Source organism: Epinephelus lanceolatus, chromosome 18, assembly GCF_041903045.1.
Source record: "Epinephelus lanceolatus isolate andai-2023 chromosome 18, ASM4190304v1, whole genome shotgun sequence".
NCBI lineage: Eukaryota > Metazoa > Chordata > Actinopteri > Perciformes > Serranidae > Epinephelus > Epinephelus lanceolatus.
This window is the reverse complement of record NC_135751.1, coordinates 13,108,878-13,125,645: the sequence shown is the minus strand read 5'-3', so window position 1 is coordinate 13,125,645 and position 16,768 is coordinate 13,108,878. Positions and strand designations below refer to the sequence as shown.

At 41.1% G+C, this 16,768-nt stretch overlaps 2 protein-coding genes across 2 annotated transcripts; both read left to right on the top strand.

Moving 5' to 3' along the window:
- The first annotated feature begins 5,364 nt into the window (after window positions 1-5,364).
- ccndx (cyclin Dx) lies at window positions 5,365-8,133 on the top strand. Its single transcript, XM_033644507.2, has 4 exons — window positions 5,365-5,763; window positions 5,856-6,071; window positions 7,391-7,717; window positions 7,844-8,133. Exons 1-4 carry the CDS (start codon window positions 5,497-5,499, stop codon window positions 7,991-7,993), a joined length of 960 nt encoding a protein of 319 aa, XP_033500398.1. The 5' UTR covers window positions 5,365-5,496; the 3' UTR covers window positions 7,994-8,133.
- A 489-nt stretch (window positions 8,134-8,622) lies between these two features.
- Window positions 8,623-16,312, top strand: nucb1 (nucleobindin 1). The gene is made up of 13 exons (XM_033644506.2): window positions 8,623-8,727; window positions 10,009-10,132; window positions 10,210-10,317; window positions 10,442-10,574; window positions 12,422-12,525; window positions 12,830-13,015; window positions 13,108-13,198; window positions 13,282-13,340; window positions 13,563-13,655; window positions 13,779-13,868; window positions 15,350-15,520; window positions 15,693-15,810; window positions 15,908-16,312. Exons 2-13 carry the CDS (start codon window positions 10,013-10,015, stop codon window positions 15,991-15,993), a joined length of 1,359 nt encoding a protein of 452 aa, XP_033500397.1. The 5' UTR covers window positions 8,623-8,727; window positions 10,009-10,012; the 3' UTR covers window positions 15,994-16,312.
- The last annotated feature ends 456 nt before the right edge of the window (window positions 16,313-16,768 follow it).

Genomic DNA, 16,768 nt, shown 5'->3' with positions numbered 1-16,768 from the left:
ATTTATATAGAATATGTTTTCACTGTAAAAGTTATAATTGTTGAAAATAATGTACATTGATAAGCACACAAAACGTTCTTATATCTGCTTATAACTACATTATAATAAATATTTATCATCCAAGCACAACAGTGTACTCTATGTTTATATGTTGCGTAGCTGATAAATACAAAACTGAAACAAAATATGGAATTTAGGAATCAGACTGAGAAACTGTAATCATCCCAGTGTAACAGTAACAGCTATTTGTTTATGTAGTGTCTTCACTTGTGAACTGGTTAAACTTTGGCCTCTCTCCTCTCCTCCCCCACTGGCCAGCAGGTGTCTGTGTGAGGTGAATGGCTGAGGGGAAAATAGGACCTCTGTTCTCCACTGTCCCGGGAAATGAGCTGGAAAATGAGGGGCGGAGGGGACACACCTCCTTCTCAGGACCTCTTTTGGCTCGTCGCTGTCTCTTTCCCACTTCGTCCATGTTGTTTGAATACAGCTGCGATGTATGAATTTAACAGGGTGCTTAAACAAGCTGGCGATCTGTCACCCTTTCTCTCTTGGCCCCATCCTCCCTCCGTCCACCCCAACCTGACCTCACTTGACTGGCAGAGCCAAACTTACTCAGCCCTTCATTCAAACTCAATCTGCTTTCAGCCCCTCTCAAAGCCTGTTTTATAGGCGAAGGCCTTGTCGACAGCTTTAAACCCCATATTCTCTCACTAATGCTACAATTGACTAAGTGTTAGAGGATTAGGGTCTCTTCATGTTGTCATTATGTTGGGTGTCTTAGAAAAGCTGTTATAGGTGATGTTCCCTCTGAGTGTGAGATCTGAGCTGCTGCGTGTTTGTTTTTATAAACTACGAATACGGCACTTGACATTTCTCAAGGTGTGTTTTAATGTGGTGATTTTACAGGTTTCATAGTCAACAACTGTGACCCTTGTTTCACACTGTCTTTTATTTTGCTAAAAAAAATGAACTTAAACACTCACAGGAGTATAAATGACATCCTCTTATTCTACATTCTAGAGAGTTCATCCACTTTTTGATTTACAAATTTATGAGTGTTTAAAAAGAGTGTCATGCTATTAGCCAGTGAGCAGCAGTCCTCACTCTCAGATGATTTTAATAGATGAGTCCAGAAAAAGGTAAATATCACTGCCACTTATATCTGCGACCCAATAAATAACAACACATTCTCACTTTCCACGTCAACATATGACAAGCTGGTTGCATCTGTTGCTGACTTTCTGGGATGCCATGTCAACTTCAGCCTGTTACATACATTGTGTCTTTTCAAAATACACTTCAGTTTTCACAGGAAATGGACAGTTTGCATAGAGTCTCTTTCAAAATAGATGCACTACATCAGTACAACACCGCAAATTGACATTTTTCCTTTCCACAACAAACGCACGCATTTGTGGTTGTTGGACCCGTCCTCCATCCCTCCCACCAACCCTACTCAGACTTCTTCCTTCCTGAACTTAAGTTGTTGTCTAGTTGAGTTTCCCCCGACACGGGTGGACACCGTTACACACTGACTGTACCCAGCCGCGTATCATGCTGATGTGAAAGGGCGGCTTTTTTGCCCAAGCATCAGTCTTCGATGACTTTGGAATGAGACTGGGCTGCAAATAAAAAGTTTGAGCTGCTTCCCTTGGGGCAAAGGTATACACTGTCCAGGATCAGGTGCAATAAATTTGAACATTAATTTTTACTACGCACAATCAATTCTTTTGATTTGCACTCCAACAACTAAATTGCATTCTTTGTAGTTGCCAAAAGGAGCCTGGCCTTGTCTTATTTTCTTTATTTGTTTGTGTAGTTTTACCTGTTGTACTTTCGGTTTTCAATTGCATTTATTGCTATTGTGTGTCATTCTTTCTGAGTCATATTTCTTTTATAATCTGCATTGTATCTTTTTGTTAATCAGTTTAACTGATGGATGGAATGCAGCATACAGGACAGTAAAGACTGAATTGAACTGAACTATTCCAGTAAAGTGAATATCTGGACAGAATCAGAGTCTGAAGACATAAAGTTTTTGTTTCAGATATACTGAACCAAAAAGTGTTTTATTTAAAAGCAGGAATTCCAGCTACACATCAGAAAATGTTGTTGTGTATCGGCTGCTGTCATAGCTGTTCTGTTACTCAGGGTTCATTGAGAGACAGGATCAAATTCACAAACTAAAACATTTCATTATTAGTTCTTATGATTAAATCTTTTTCTTTTAAGTTGGTGAAATTAAGTGAAAACATGTCCACTGACAGCACTGTTATTTTGATATGTTCATGGCTGCAGTGGTGGAAAGTAACTAAGTACATTTGCTCAAGTACTGTACGTAAGTACATCTTTTAGGTACTTTACTCAAGTATTTCCATTTTCTGACGCTTTATACCTCTACTTGACTACACTTCAGAGGGAAATATTGTACTTTTTACTGTGTTTTTATATTTATTTGACAGCTGCAGTTAGTTTACAGATTAAAATGTGAAACAGGCAGCGCAGTGGTGAAGTGGTTAGCATTGTCACCTCACAGCGAGAGGGTTCCTGGTTCGAACTCCAGAGTGAGGGACCCCCTTTGTATGGAGTCTACATGTTCTCCCTGTGTCAGTGTGGGTTTTCTCTGGGTACTCCGGCTTCCTCCCACAATTAGGTTAGGCTAATTGGCGACTCAAAGGTGTGAATGTGAGTGTGAATGGTTGTTTGTTAAAAAAACTAACTTAATGAAATTCCTGATGATCTTTCTATTAGATATAAGGTAATTTTTAACCAAGTTCTTTTCAAATATCATGTCCAATTAAATGTATTTAATTCTGTCACAAAGTTGGTGAAGTAACTTTTCACTCTCCCTACATTAACCTGAGTTTACTTTGAGTCACACTTTGCCACCAGCTCTACTCTGAATAGAATGAATTATTGATGCTCAGCTGAAATCAAGTCGTGGTGTCACTGTGGCCGTCCATTTAACTCCTATTTGAAACATGAGCTGCCATTGAAAGCTTAATGTGTGAAGAGCCACCTGTAATGACTGTCAAATACAATCTGTATTCTCCACTGGTGAGTGCGACCCCATTGTGACCATCAGAGGAGTCCCCGGAGAGTGTGTGAAAAGTGTGTCTACCCAGTGAATGTGTGAAGTGTGTGTGTGAGAGGGGAGCCAGCAGCAGGCAGAAGGCCAGGGGCTGTTGTCTGACACTGATTTGTAAAGGGAGACAATACGGCTCATTGACCTGCCCGGCTCCACTGTCTGTTGCACATACCTCGCCTGGCCCTCCCCAGTGGCTTCGCTGCTCTTTAAACACGAGCAGCAGATTGCCACAGGCACAGGGAGGGGGGGGGGGGGGGGGGGGGGGGGGGGGCAACTCTGATGAACACATTTATATTTTTAAAACCTTATTTTTACTTGGCCTGGTAGAGTTTGTGACATATTCTATAAAGTTATCTTTAAGATATGTTTTTTTATTTATTAATTTTATTACTAACATGTCGTTTATGTTTTATTTGTGTTGTACAAAGAAAGTTTATTATTATTACTATCTATATTCTAATTTGCAGTAACATCTACTATAAATACAATATTAGAGGTCTGATGTGGTTCCCACATTTTCAGACTTGTGATTCCTCGCAACACATTTTAAAACCGTTTATCACAAGTTTGTAAAATATAGAGAAAGACTCCAACTAATAATTATTTTCATTATCAGTTAACCTCCTGATTATGTTCTTGATTAGTTGATTCCATGTTTGGTTTATATTATGTTTTTTGCATCCAGCACTTTCATGTTTTGAGATTGTGTGTGGTCTAAAAAGTTTTGCTATTATTTGGTTTATGAAAAGTCTGATAATGGTGAAAAAATGTAACATAATTGCCCAGAGCTCAACATGATGTCTTCAAAGTTTTTGTTTTGTCCAAAAAAAAAAAAAAAAAAACTGTCCAAAACCCAAAGATGGTCTATTTACTGTCACATAGGACAAAGAAAAAGTCTCCTTTTCAAAGTTGAAACCAGCAAAACTGTGGCATTTCTTTGGACAGTCAATCAATTATCTGAATTGTTGCTGATTAATTTATATTAACTAATTAAACCTTTGAACCCTGAGCAAACTGGTATAATTTCTTTCAAAAACATGGGAAAAAATTAAGCTACTTGTTAAGAAATGTCCCACAGATTGCAAAAAATGAATAGATTCAGAAAATTATTTTAAAACACAAGGTAAAAAAGAACTATAAAAACTATATTTATGAATATTATTATATTTCAAATTTATGTTACAGATTTCTTTATCATTTTAAGCACTTTTAATTTCCTTGTTTGTTTTTTTACTTAATTTTTTTCCGTTTTTGTTTAACTCATTTTCTTGTTTTTAATTTTCTCCTTTTATGAATTTCTTGAAAATTTTTGGGCCTTCTTCCCATGTTTTTGAAAGAAATCAAGTTGGTTTTCTTAGGTTTCAGGTTTCAAAGGGTTAACTGAGTAAATTAATAATTATTTCAGGCATATCTACCTGAACATATTGCTGTTTTTTTTTTAATAATTTGGCCTGAGGATTCAGTATTTTACTAGAAAAAAAGTAAAGATTGGGGAAATGTCAACAAGATGCGTATTTTCGGTAATTTTTGTAGAAATATGTATATGCTTTCTCTGTCATATTTACCTTGTGACAGTTTGAAAACCAGAACATTATTGGACACAAAAAATCCCTTCTGAGATTGTACTAATTATGTAAGTATTGTCATTTTAATTATTAAAATATTGAGTATAACAATAAGTATTTCAGGGTGGGTAGCTCTTTTAAACAAAATATTAAGCTGAGTTACTGTATATATGGTAAATGTTATCAGTACTTGAGGATCTTTATTTAACAGCAGCAGGATTTAACATCCATCCAGACTCTGACACATTTCCTCTGGTACTCACGTTGTAAACAAACACCCTCCTCCTTTTGTCATCCATTCCCATTGTCAGAGTGTGGAGATGACCTTTTCTCTCCCCTCTCTGCCTATCACCCCTCGCAGCCTTTTCTTTTCCTCCCTTCTCTCTTTCACTGTCGAAGACAAGCTGTTGCTCTGTCCCTGCGGGCCACTCCCTCACTTGTCTGCTCCTCTTTCCTCCCCTCCGCCTCTCCCCTCTCTCCCTTGCTCTCCTCCATTCTCCCTCTCCCCACCTGTTGAAGCAATTGTTGCACAGACCATATTGTTGTCTTCTTATTATTTTATGTCACTCACGAGGGTGCACGCCCCTTTCTACGGCCTTTTTCCTCCCCTCTGTGCCACTCCCTCTCTCCATCTCTGTCCCTGCTGGGTATAAAAGTCAGAGAGGATAGTTGAGGAGTGTTTCTCAACAGAGCACCACAGGAAACCAAAACTACTTCAACAAGGATTTTGTAGCTTCTGTTTGCATGCACAACACCCAGCATCCTCAGGTGACAGAGGGACACTAGCTGCTACCTTTCTTTACCATTTGGACAAGTTCATATTTTACCCAGCAGGCTGTGCAGATGGACAGAGACATGTCTGTGTCTCTGTGGTGTGAGGAGGTGGAGGACGAACAGAGTCAGGTCCAGAGCCAGACTGAGGCACCAGTACAGGGCCACACTGTGGGCTCGTCCCAGCTGCGGGCCGCCTGGGACCCCACTGTGTCTGGACATCGTGTGATCCAGAGGCTGCTTCATGTGGAGGAGAGGTACATGCCCTCCATGCTCTACATCACCCTCATCCAGCGGGATCCAGAGCGCAGGGAGGAGCTCGCCAAATGGGCCCTGGAGGTACAGAACTCTCATACTCCAGTTTCTCCTCATGGTGATGGATGTCATCATGACAGCTGTAATGATGCCTCTCTTCTTTCTCTTCTCTCCAGGTGTGCTGTGAGTGTGGCTGTGATGAGGCAGTGTTCCCCCTGTCTGTCTCTCTGATGGACAGGTTCCTGTCTGCCTCTTTGTCTGTGCCTGTCTCACCATACTGCCTAGCTGCCGGCTGCATCCTCATCGCCTCCAAACTCACAGAGTGCGACAACATCACCGCTGATACTCTGTGTGCTGCAGCTGAATACAGCTTCCAGCCTTCGAACCTACGGGTGAGTCAGTCACGCAGCAGCCACACATGTGGGCAGAAACGTGGTGGTTTAAGACCTTACAGTCAGGGCTGTGATGGAGCCTGAGCAGAGTTTAGGGGGGTTCTCTCCAGCTGTGGGTCCCTAATATCATCACAACATTTCATCCCATTTACAGTGGCATTCAGTGAAAGCTCTCACTCAGTTACTCCCTGATTTTAAATGCATACGAAACATAGTTTACCACCTCTTTATTGTGTTATCATTCCAAAGACGTGTAGCAGCCATACTGTATCAAACTACTGTAAAGACAGAAGAAAACAAACTTTTTTGAAATCATTACTCTCGTAATGTCTCTCTTTATGATTGTGATGCTGTAGCATGTCCATCAACTGGATGACAACCTGCCTAAAGCTTTAGTTTACAATGCAACTGGGCATTTCCTTTAAATTACAGGTTTTTCTACCACTGACTGATCAATCAAATACATTATATTGTAAATTATATCTTATAAAGTGATGACAGATGTCACCACAGTCTAAAAGGATGCACTGGACACTGACGAAACAGTTATGGCTGTAACCAGTGACTCTTTTCATTATAAATTAATCTGACAATTGTTTTTTTTTCAATTAATTGATCATTCCTTTGTACTATTAAAAAGGAAGAAAGAAGTATAAACATTCCAATTACAGCTTCCCAGAGAAAAGGTGACGTCTTCAGATGTCTCGTATTGTCTGACAAAAAGTTCAAAACCCAAAGTTACTCAGTTTACTGTGATATGAAGAGAAGCTGAAACCTGAGAAACTGTATTTCTTCCTAATTTTCAGTGTTAAGAAGGTTACTTTTCTAATTTAATAGGTTACAGATTACAATTTACCCTGTTAAAATATAACAAGATGTTACTATTTTAATGTAACTTATTACATTTGATGACTTTTTAAAATTACATTTCTACAAATCTTTTAAACTTGGCAATAAAGCTGAAAAATGTTTGGAAAAGGCCTATACCAAAAATAAAGAATAAAAAAACAAATAAATAAAAGACATCTCTGCACTCATTTTGATTAATAACTGTAATTTAATCACTTTTTTTTCTCAGTAACTGTAACTGATTACAACTATATTTCTTTTGTAATTTAATTACATGCAACTGGTTATATTACTTAATAAATAGCCTACTGAAAAGATAAATAATTTAGCCCATCAAATTGCTGTCAATCGTCTAATTAATTACTCAACTCATCTCTCAGCTCTAAAAATAGTATAAAAAACATTTTTGATCAACACTTGATACAACAGTCTTTTCTGACTCCTACATGCACCTGTCTTCCCTCCAATAGGAGATGGAGCGTGTCATCCTCGCCACCCTCCGGTGGGACACAGCAGCAGTGACTCCGCAGGACTTCCTCCCACATTTTCTTGCTTCCGTGGAGGAGAGAGGAGACGGAGACAGGCGTGACTCTGAGGAGGGGCTGCTCCCCACCCTCAGGCGGCACAGCGACACGCTGGCCGCCATGTGTGCGTGTGACTCCCGCTTCCTGGGTGCACCTCCGTCACTTGTTGCTGCGGCATCACTGAACTGTGCTCTGCGGGGCCTGAGCAACAAGGGCCCCGCTCAGCTGGCTGTGATGAGTGAGGCACTGGCGGAGCTCTGCCAGGCTGACACGGTGAGTCTCAGGCTGCACATGGGCCTAATTATCTGATTTAATTGTTGGGCAAGGTCATGCGGAATACAGAGAGATGTTTGCATCTGTCACAACTCACATTCATTCACTCTTTGTCTTGCATCCCAGGTTGTGCTGCAGTGCTACAGTGACATGATCGAATACGCCCTCAGACAGCGGCTCAGGAGCGGGCTGCAGCAGGGCCCCACGGAGAAGGATGAAGAGGTGGAGCATGAAAGACCCGGGACACCTACTGACATGAGAGAGATTGATTTCTGAACACTGAATCAACTGTTGCATTGAAAGTGTGAATCAATCAAACCCTTTCATCAAAGTTCATCAGTCAAACTGATATAAATTGATTTTTGACCTCAAGATGCTCTGACATGTTTTTATATTTTGAAATTACTTTACTGAGTGACTGTTAATTTATTTTTTGACTTTATTTATTCGTGAAGAATTGTGCAACTATATGTTTTGCATGTGCCATATTTTAATATCTATTGTTGTTATTTTTATTGCAGGTCTAGATGTATTTTTTGATGCTTAATATTTATACTTTTTTATTTATTATCGCGTGCAATTGTTGGCTCTTATGATGTTAATTTATTTCAACTTGCCATGACTTTGTGTTTGTGTACTGAAATAAATATACAACAGATATATTTTTCAATGCAATTAAACGTTTAAAACGTTTGTACAAACTGCGTCCGTATTTTCCGACTTTTTCTGAGCTTGTGTTACAATGCATTCATAAATACACCCTCAAATGACAGTGACAAGACCTAATGTGTTGGTAGCTGATTTCTCTTTTTAAATAGAGGGCTTTTGGAATATATTGGGCTGAAGTAAGAAGAAAAGAAGAAATATATCTTTGGTGTAAATACGTATGTCCGACAGTACCTGAAGGCAGCATCTTGGACCAGCGCTGCATTCTCATGACGTCAATTTTATCCGACGCGAATACAGATCGTGCTCAGAGCATCGGATCATATATCAAACACATACCTGCGGTAAGAGACGAGCTGTTTAAAGATATTACGTGTAATAACATGTTTTAATTGTGTTTTTAATATCGGCGGTTTAACTGAAGAATTCTTAGAAAATCGTGACATATAAATAGGACAACGTAGGTAGACGACGTATCTAGAGCCAACGGCTAACTGTTAAGGTAACGTTAGCGGTGAATGGATAACCCGAACCTGTTAATATAAACCACGTCACCTGTAAAATTACATTTTAAAAAACGAATGATTTTTAAAATGATGTAAACCCCCAGGCATTAGTTTACTCATGCCTTAAATCTTATCTCACGGCTGAATACGCCTATAGAAAGATATGTTTATGTTGTAAGACCTCCCCTCATCCGAATCCTTGTTTCAAGCTAGTTAACGGAAGCTAACAAGCTACACTACACACACCAGCAATGTCATACACTATTAATATCCAATCGCAAATGTGTTTTTTATCGCACCCCTGGTGTTTTAAACTACATGGTTGCTGTTAATTCTGATCGCAAAAGATGTTTTCCAGCTCAAAATTGACCGTCACGCCAAACTCCATCAAATAAATCCGATATTTTTGTTTCCTCTTGTAGGTAAAGACACACACGTCTCTAAAAATAAAAGCTTTTGTCGTTTTCTAAGTCTCTAAAGTCTCCTGGTAAATTCGGCATATGATAATCACATATCCGTCATACATACATACATGAACAGAATGATCCAGGATCAGGGTTACTACCTGCCCAGGTGTACATTAGACATGAGTCATGTAGTCGCTCGTGACAACTGGAAACACTGACACACCTGTGCAAACAGCAGGCAATGGCAAGAAACCTTATCAGTGTTATAATAATAATAAATACTGGATATAAACAACAAGATTATTCTTAAGCTTTTTATAAGTAAATATAATTTCTTAAGTATGATTACAAAGCAGAATTGGTCACATTCTTCACATGCAAACATGTATAGTCTGTGTAGTCTTTAGATTTTAATAAAAAAGAAATGATCATGTTGAATTTATCAACTTTTAAAGGTCGTCTAAATTCACAGGATTCTGGCAAGTAAAAGATGAATCCAGATACTTTTTGAAAGAAGTTTGGCTTACCTGGCATACAACACATTGCACCAAACACCTATGTCAGCTAATATGAAGGAGAATTGACACTCTACAAGACATTTATCCAGACTTAATGTAATTTCTGACACACCTCTGCCTCTTATTCTTTTCTGTGCTTGCAGAAAAGAAGTTTGCACATAGTGTTTTAACAGTCATTATTGTTTATTTTGAAGGAGGATGAACTTAAAACCTGGCTGGCTGCTGCTTTTGTCCATCTCTGCTGGCGTCTGGTCAGTGCCAATTGATCGCAATGGAGACAACCAGGAACCTAAAGAGGAAGTGCCAGAGGAAAACGGGGTAATGGCCTCAGTAGTCTCAGTCGTACACATTAGTTTGGATTCAGTTTGTTGTGAATAACCTGTCCTTTCTTGCAGGACACTGGCCTTTACTACGACAGGTATCTCAGAGAGGTGATTGAGGTTTTGGAGACAGACCCTCACTTTAGAGAAAAACTGCAAACAGCCAACACAGAGGACATCAAGGTCAGTGCCTATTTTTTCTTGATTCTCACCCACAAAGCTTCCTTGTTTACCTTTTTTTACAGCAGGTAGCAAGAGAATCTGCCATTTGATTCTTCTCACCTGGATATCTTGTGTTCTTCATCAGAATGGTCGTCTCAGTAAAGAGCTGGACCTGGTCAGTCACCATGTGAGGACTCGCCTGGATGAGCTGAAGCGTCAGGAGGTTTCTCGCCTCAGGATGCTGCTCAAGGCTAAACTGGACAGCACCAACACACAGAGTGAGTGGACCCCTTTTCTGTAGACTACTGAGACAGACAGACAGAGAGAGTGTATGTACTGTACTTGTACTTACATACTGTAGATAGATTGTATTAGATTTAATTAAAGATCCTTGGTGGAGATTTAGATGGTTGCTGTAGCAGAGAGAGCAGTTTGTGTACTGTCCACTGCTATACATGTAGTAAGGTGTAATATAAAACGTTAAAAATGCCCAGAAACACAAGTGCCTTTAAGTCTTAATAACAGATAATAAAGAATCAATTTGACCTTAATTAAATGCTCAAATTATATTACATGAAATGGAGTAAAGCAATAATTTTGCAATGAAAAACTTTAACCAGCAAATATCTGTATTTTTATTTAAAAGAATATTAATTTGAAAGATTGAGTCGGTCAATTTTATGTTTCATTAACTAATCAACACTTATATTACTTATGAATTGCCAATAACTGATGATTTCATCAGTGTAAGCATAGATAGATAATCAGAATCCTAATGGACAGTTTGAAATGAAGACACCCGTACAGGTGAAAAAAAAAAATACATTCAAGCATGCAAATATGAAAATAGTGGATGTAGCCAGCATGACGTCACCAATTGGTTTGTTGATTCCAGTTCTGAAGTATCGTTTTGGCATTTTGCCCATTGCCATCTTGTATTTTTGGTGCCAGAAGTGATCATATTTGGATAAGATGGTGGAGCAATGGGGGAGTGAGGAATGGATCTGACTCATGAGCCCTTTTTACGCAGAGATCTCGCAATACTGCCGCAGTGAAGCCCCTTCGTCGTTATGCCGCCTTTGTTTTTTTACACAGAACCAAACAACAAGCATCGTAATGCCACCCCAGAATGTGTTTGTAGACAGCATGCTGCCATTCAGGAAGCAAAAGAGGTCTGATGGGCATGACATGTACCACAACAGCATCAGCCTCTAGAGTGACACACAACATGTGTCGGGTAGCTCTTTCTAAACAATGACAATGGTATAACATTGCTTTATAAATCTCCTGGTGATGGGTCGCATGCATAACATGTCATCAAAACATCACACCTGTCCTGTCGTGCTGGCTCAACTCTCTTTACCCAGACGTCGATTCGGCTCTTTAAGCCATCCCTACGTCCTTGTCATGAGAGATGGAAACAGGTAAAGCTGACCAGCAGGGCTCTGGTGAAACTCATAGGCCAGTCAGCTATGAAGTGGATAAAAACAATTATAGAAACACTGATGAAAAGAAAGAAACCCAATAACTTAGGAGATGAAGAGTCTTCAGGCATACATGCAAAAGAGACATAGACGCATACTGAAAACCACATGGAGAGGGTGCATCAGAATCTTCTGTCTCCTATGCAGCCTACCACATCAGGACCATGTACATAGAAGGAAAGACGACAGTCATCTTAGTTGAGGTAATTCAAGATCTCTGTCCTCGGCTTGTGTGAAACTAGATGGCTCCAGATGGGGAGAGAAGTTAGAAGGTGGTTGATCTCATCTCCTGCTTGGAGGGTTTGGAGCTCCCGGACCTCATAGTCTCCCCACTTTGCAGACATTTTTGGTCGCTGTGCTTTTTCTTTGAGTTAGCTGCTAACTGCTAGTAGCTGCTTTTTAAATCTCTGTCATCAAAACATCACACCCATCCCATCCTGCTGACTCACACACTTTACACAGATGTTGATTTGGCTCTGTTACTATGGGGACTGACTCGTCATTACTTGTTAGATATACAGGTTAGAACTTGGAGGAATGTAGCCTCCATACAGAGATGCGTTCAGTGTATAAAGGACATAATGGGAGTCACGTGTCAAAAGTCCAGCGTCTGTTTGGTAATTGATGTGTCTGTCGTACAGGCCTGCAGATGGACCACGCCTCCCTGCTGAAGCAGTTTGAACATCTGGATCCCCACAATCAAAACACCTTTGAGGCCAAAGACCTCGAGCTGCTAATCTCCACGGTAAGAGCCTCCAGAGATAATAAAAACTGGATTGTTTTTGACCCCAGAGACTGAAAAATCAGTCAGGGGTTTATATGTTTTGACGAAAGTTTTGATGGAATGTGGGAATGTGATGAATCCCCTCACAGTCCAGCAGAATCAAAGTGACACTGATAAGACTCGAGGGTCCTACAATTACAGGTCAAAACAAGATGGCAGATCTGTCACTGAGTGTTCCAGACACCTAAAATGTTTGCTTTGTATTAAATGTGACCCCACTTTTTGATTTCATGACAACAGTCTCTGTCTGGCTCTTTGTCTCCAGGCCACCAAGGACTTGGAGAACTACGACGCTGAGAGACATGAGGAGTTCAAACGCTACGAGATGCTGAAGGAGCACGAGAGACGGGAGTACCTGAAGGGCCTGGACCAGGAGAAGAGGGAGAAAGAGGAGAAGAGAATGCAGGAGCTGAAGGAGAAACACCGCCAGCACCCCAAAGTCAACGCTCCGGTACGCACAAATGCACCCATTTTGCGTCTTGGTGGAAACAAGTGGAAGTGAAGCTTTCTTACATGTTTTATCTCTTTCTGCTGCACACACAGGGTAGTGTTGCTCAGCTACGGGAAGTTTGGGAGGAGACAGACGGACTGGATCCTCAGGAGTTCAACCCCAAAACATTTTTTAAACTACATGGTGAGTGACAGGTCCTCTTTTAACCCCTGTCCTTTATAATGATATGAATGAATATGAATAAAGGTCTTCTCTGCCCTGTTTAGATACAAATGAAGATGGTGTTTTAGATGAGCAGGAATTGGAGGCTCTCTTCACTAAAGAGGTAAGGAAGCTATAATGCATCATGGCTTTATAATAAAGGTTTGGTTTTACTATGAAACCCCCTAAAATCCCATGACAGAAAATCAAAAGTGGATGATCATCTATTTGAAAATACAGCTGTTTCATCTGCGCCCCTGCAGACTTTCTAAAAGTAAAAGTTTTGAACCTGACAGCAGTGATACGCACAGCAGCACGGTAACATCTGTTCACTTCCGTCCTCCAGCTGGAGAAGGTCTACGACCCGAAGAACGAGGAAGACGATATGATGGAGATGGAGGAAGAAAGGCTGAGGATGAGGGAGCACGTCATGAAGAATGTGAGTCTTAAGTATTCACTTTGATCTCTCTTTGCTCTTGTTTTCATCACATGCCATGAGTCACTCTCCACTGTTTTTCTCCCCTCCGCTTTGCTTTGACTGTTAATGTTTCTGTGTTAAAAGGTGGACACAAATAAAGATCGTCTCGTCAGCCTGGAGGAGTTCCTGAAATCCACAGAGAAGAAGGAGTTCAGTAATCCCAAAGAGTGGGAGGTAAAGAGCCCAGAGGTGGCCTGAAGGTCGGGGAAGTGGGCGGGCGATTGGAGGGTCTGTGGTTCAAATCCCAGGACAGGCTGGGGAAATGTGGGCGGTGAAGTTAAATGGTACTATATTCTTTCCCTCATCAACTCGCACACTTGGAGCTGCTTCTACAAGTGGCTGCTGGGAATAGAAAAAATGAAGTGTAACGTTGCATTTACTTGCACCGCACCGCTATAACGCTGTTGGGTTGGAGGGACGGTTTCAGTGCAGCAGAACCAGAGATATCGTCTTTGTTTTTCACACATTCTTCTTCCTCTTCAAAACATGTTGCCTAAACTCCCTACAATGCAAGTTGTCTGTTGAGTCAGAGATTCTAGTGTTATGCTAGTAGCGTCTGATGCAGCCTTGAGCTTCCAGCCTGTAGCAGAGATGAGTAGCAGGCTAACTCAGCACAAAAAGATTTAAAATAAAAATTCAAACTTGTAGTTTCCTCTGGATCCACATATGCAGTAATACACACTCAGACCTGTTTATAGGTGTTTCAAATAAGGTGAGGTAAGGTTAAACTTGTGCTTGGTTAAATAAGGGTGTGTTTGCACATCAGAACTAGGTTCTCAGCAGCTTTCTGTAAATATATCATTGTCAAAGCTATCCTCAGCTTTAGTGAAGAGTTTTAATTTAATGAAAATATCACAGGAGGGACAACCTGTTCTCATTTCCAGGGCATCAAATACAGATGCTTTGTCACGCCCCTCGGCGTCCCATAGCGACGCACTGGGCACGCTGAGCTCAAACACATTGTAACAATTGGTTTATGTTGTATTGTGGCTAGGTTTGCTTAGCAAAAAATGTCATGTTTTGGGTCAAAATAAGTACAAATGTAACGTAATGTAACGTGACGTAAACGTGTCAAATGACTGAGGTCAGTGTGCGACAGCTGCATGTCGATTGCATTTTGTTACACTACATTGTTACAACATTGAGTTCAGGTTTCAGCCTGAACACAAAGTATTGTCCCCTCCCGCCTACGTGGACTCTCTCGCTCTTTCTACTGTGTCAGTTGCTCTCAGAATCAGGTATTGCCGCGAATGGGTTTACACCGTAGTTATATGAAAGCCAGTGTGTCACATTAAGATGCAAAAGGGTGCCTTTGGTATCGATATCACGTGCTGAGGGGCGTGACAAAGCGGCAGTATTTGATGCCCTGGGAATGAGAAAGAATGAGAGAAAAAAAAAATCTGGAATGAACGCCATAATACAGATTTCTCTTCCAGTAAAGGAGGGGTTATAATTACCTCGTCACATAAAGAGCATCCCAAGCATCAGCAAAATTCATTTGAATACTAAGTAAAGTAGGTGAATGGAGACAACAGAAGCAGGACCAACTGATGAGGTTACAGTCATGAGTCTGAAGACGGCTTAGCCTTTACAAACCCATAACATTTTCATACTAGAATGAATTCTTTGTGTTACATCCGTTTACTCTGCTGCAGACTCTGGAGGCCAAACCGGTGTACACAGAGGAAGAGCTGCAGCGATTTGAGGTTGAACTCCGAGACAAAGAGGAGGAGCTGAAGAGGAAGGCAGAGAATCTGCGTCAGCAGCAGGAGCTGCTGAAGGAGAGAGGCAAAGCCCTGGAGGCCCAGAGGAGAGAGTACCAGCAGGTAACTGTCCCGCCACGTCAATCACGGCCTCACGTCATCTGAGACTGGACTAGAGTGGATCCCCTGACACAATCATACAGGGGGCAACCTTGAAATATATTCACTCAACAACCAGTTTTCAGCCTGTAATAAGAGTCAAGCATGTACAGATAATTCAATTTTTCTGTTTTAGGCAGTGTTAGAAATGTCCCAGAGACAGAAAGAGCAGCAGGCAGCAGACGGGCAGCCTCCTGCGGGTCCTAACGGAGAACTACAGTTTCAACCAGAGGCACAAAAAGTGGAAGATAAAGGTAAACAATCTGTGATGTGATATGTGTTATTGTTGGTATGGATTTCTGTAGTGATTGTTTTTTATCAAGTGAATCTTTCTCTTGTCTCTCCTCACAGAGGCAAAAGTCCCAGCTGAGCAGCAAGCCGAGGCCCCGAATAATCTGCCTGCAGAGCCTCCACAGAATCTGCCTTTACACACTTAATGCAGCACGCTCTGACAGCCTTAACACACACACGCGCACACACACTCACTCCGATTTGCACTGACACAGATATCCAGATGGGTTCCACAAAGTGAATTACGTGAACTGTATGTATAAATTCAGACGGACGTGGCTCGCTAATCATGACATATTGTACTGTGTGTTCATCTCTGTGGTCTACATTAGATTTAAAGATCTCAAAGCAACAGTATACGTATTTTCAGAAATCTTCAGTTTCAGTGAAGTTTTCATTAATGCAGGGTCTAATGTGTGAAGTCATAAACATCATCAAATAAAGTCTTAATTTAAAGCCCCTAAACCAGACTTCTCTCTGATTTGATCTGAAGTTATTTGGGGGTCACTGGCCGGGACAAATTTCGACTGTGTACGTTCCACCTTCCTCTACAATAGAATAAGTATGAAACATACTCTATGATAAATCCAGACAGAAGGAGATAAGTGGATGTGTGTGTCACCCCGTTAAGATGTGTTCTGTGCTCCCAGCCTCTTCCCCCTCCTCCTCTGGGTCACTGTGCCTCTGCAGACACTGTTGTCCACTGTCATGGCTCCCCAGGGACCTGCTGATGTTTGTTGTTGTCCTGCTGAAGAGATGCCCCCCTGGCCGCCGCTCAGGGCATTCCTATCAGCATTCCTCTAACCCGTTGACCTGTCGTGACCCCGCAGGGCCCCTCCCCTCCTGGTGTCCGCGCAGCTGCCCGCTGTCAGTCACCACTGTCATATGTGCCAAATAAAGACGTCTTCAGGAAGCTGCCCG

What these genes read in the sequence shown, in the direction of transcription:
- nucb1 (XM_033644506.2), top strand. Translation starts at nt 10,013, where the DNA reads ATGAACTTAAAACCTGGCTGGCTGCTGCTTTTGTCCATCTCTGCTGGC. An exon ending in GTAATCCCAAAGAGTGGGAG is followed by an intron (nt 13,869 to 15,349) that starts GTAAAGAGCCCA and finishes ACTCTGCTGCAG; the next exon opens with ACTCTGGAGGCCAAACCGGT. An exon ending in ACAAAAAGTGGAAGATAAAG is followed by an intron (nt 15,811 to 15,907) that starts GTAAACAATCTG and finishes CTCTCCTCACAG; the next exon opens with AGGCAAAAGTCCCAGCTGAG.
- ccndx (XM_033644507.2), top strand. Translation starts at nt 5,497, where the DNA reads ATGGACAGAGACATGTCTGTGTCTCTGTGGTGTGAGGAGGTGGAGGAC. An exon ending in TCCAGCCTTCGAACCTACGG is followed by an intron (nt 6,072 to 7,390) that starts GTGAGTCAGTCA and finishes TCCCTCCAATAG; the next exon opens with GAGATGGAGCGTGTCATCCT. An exon ending in AGCTCTGCCAGGCTGACACG is followed by an intron (nt 7,718 to 7,843) that starts GTGAGTCTCAGG and finishes CTTGCATCCCAG; the next exon opens with GTTGTGCTGCAGTGCTACAG.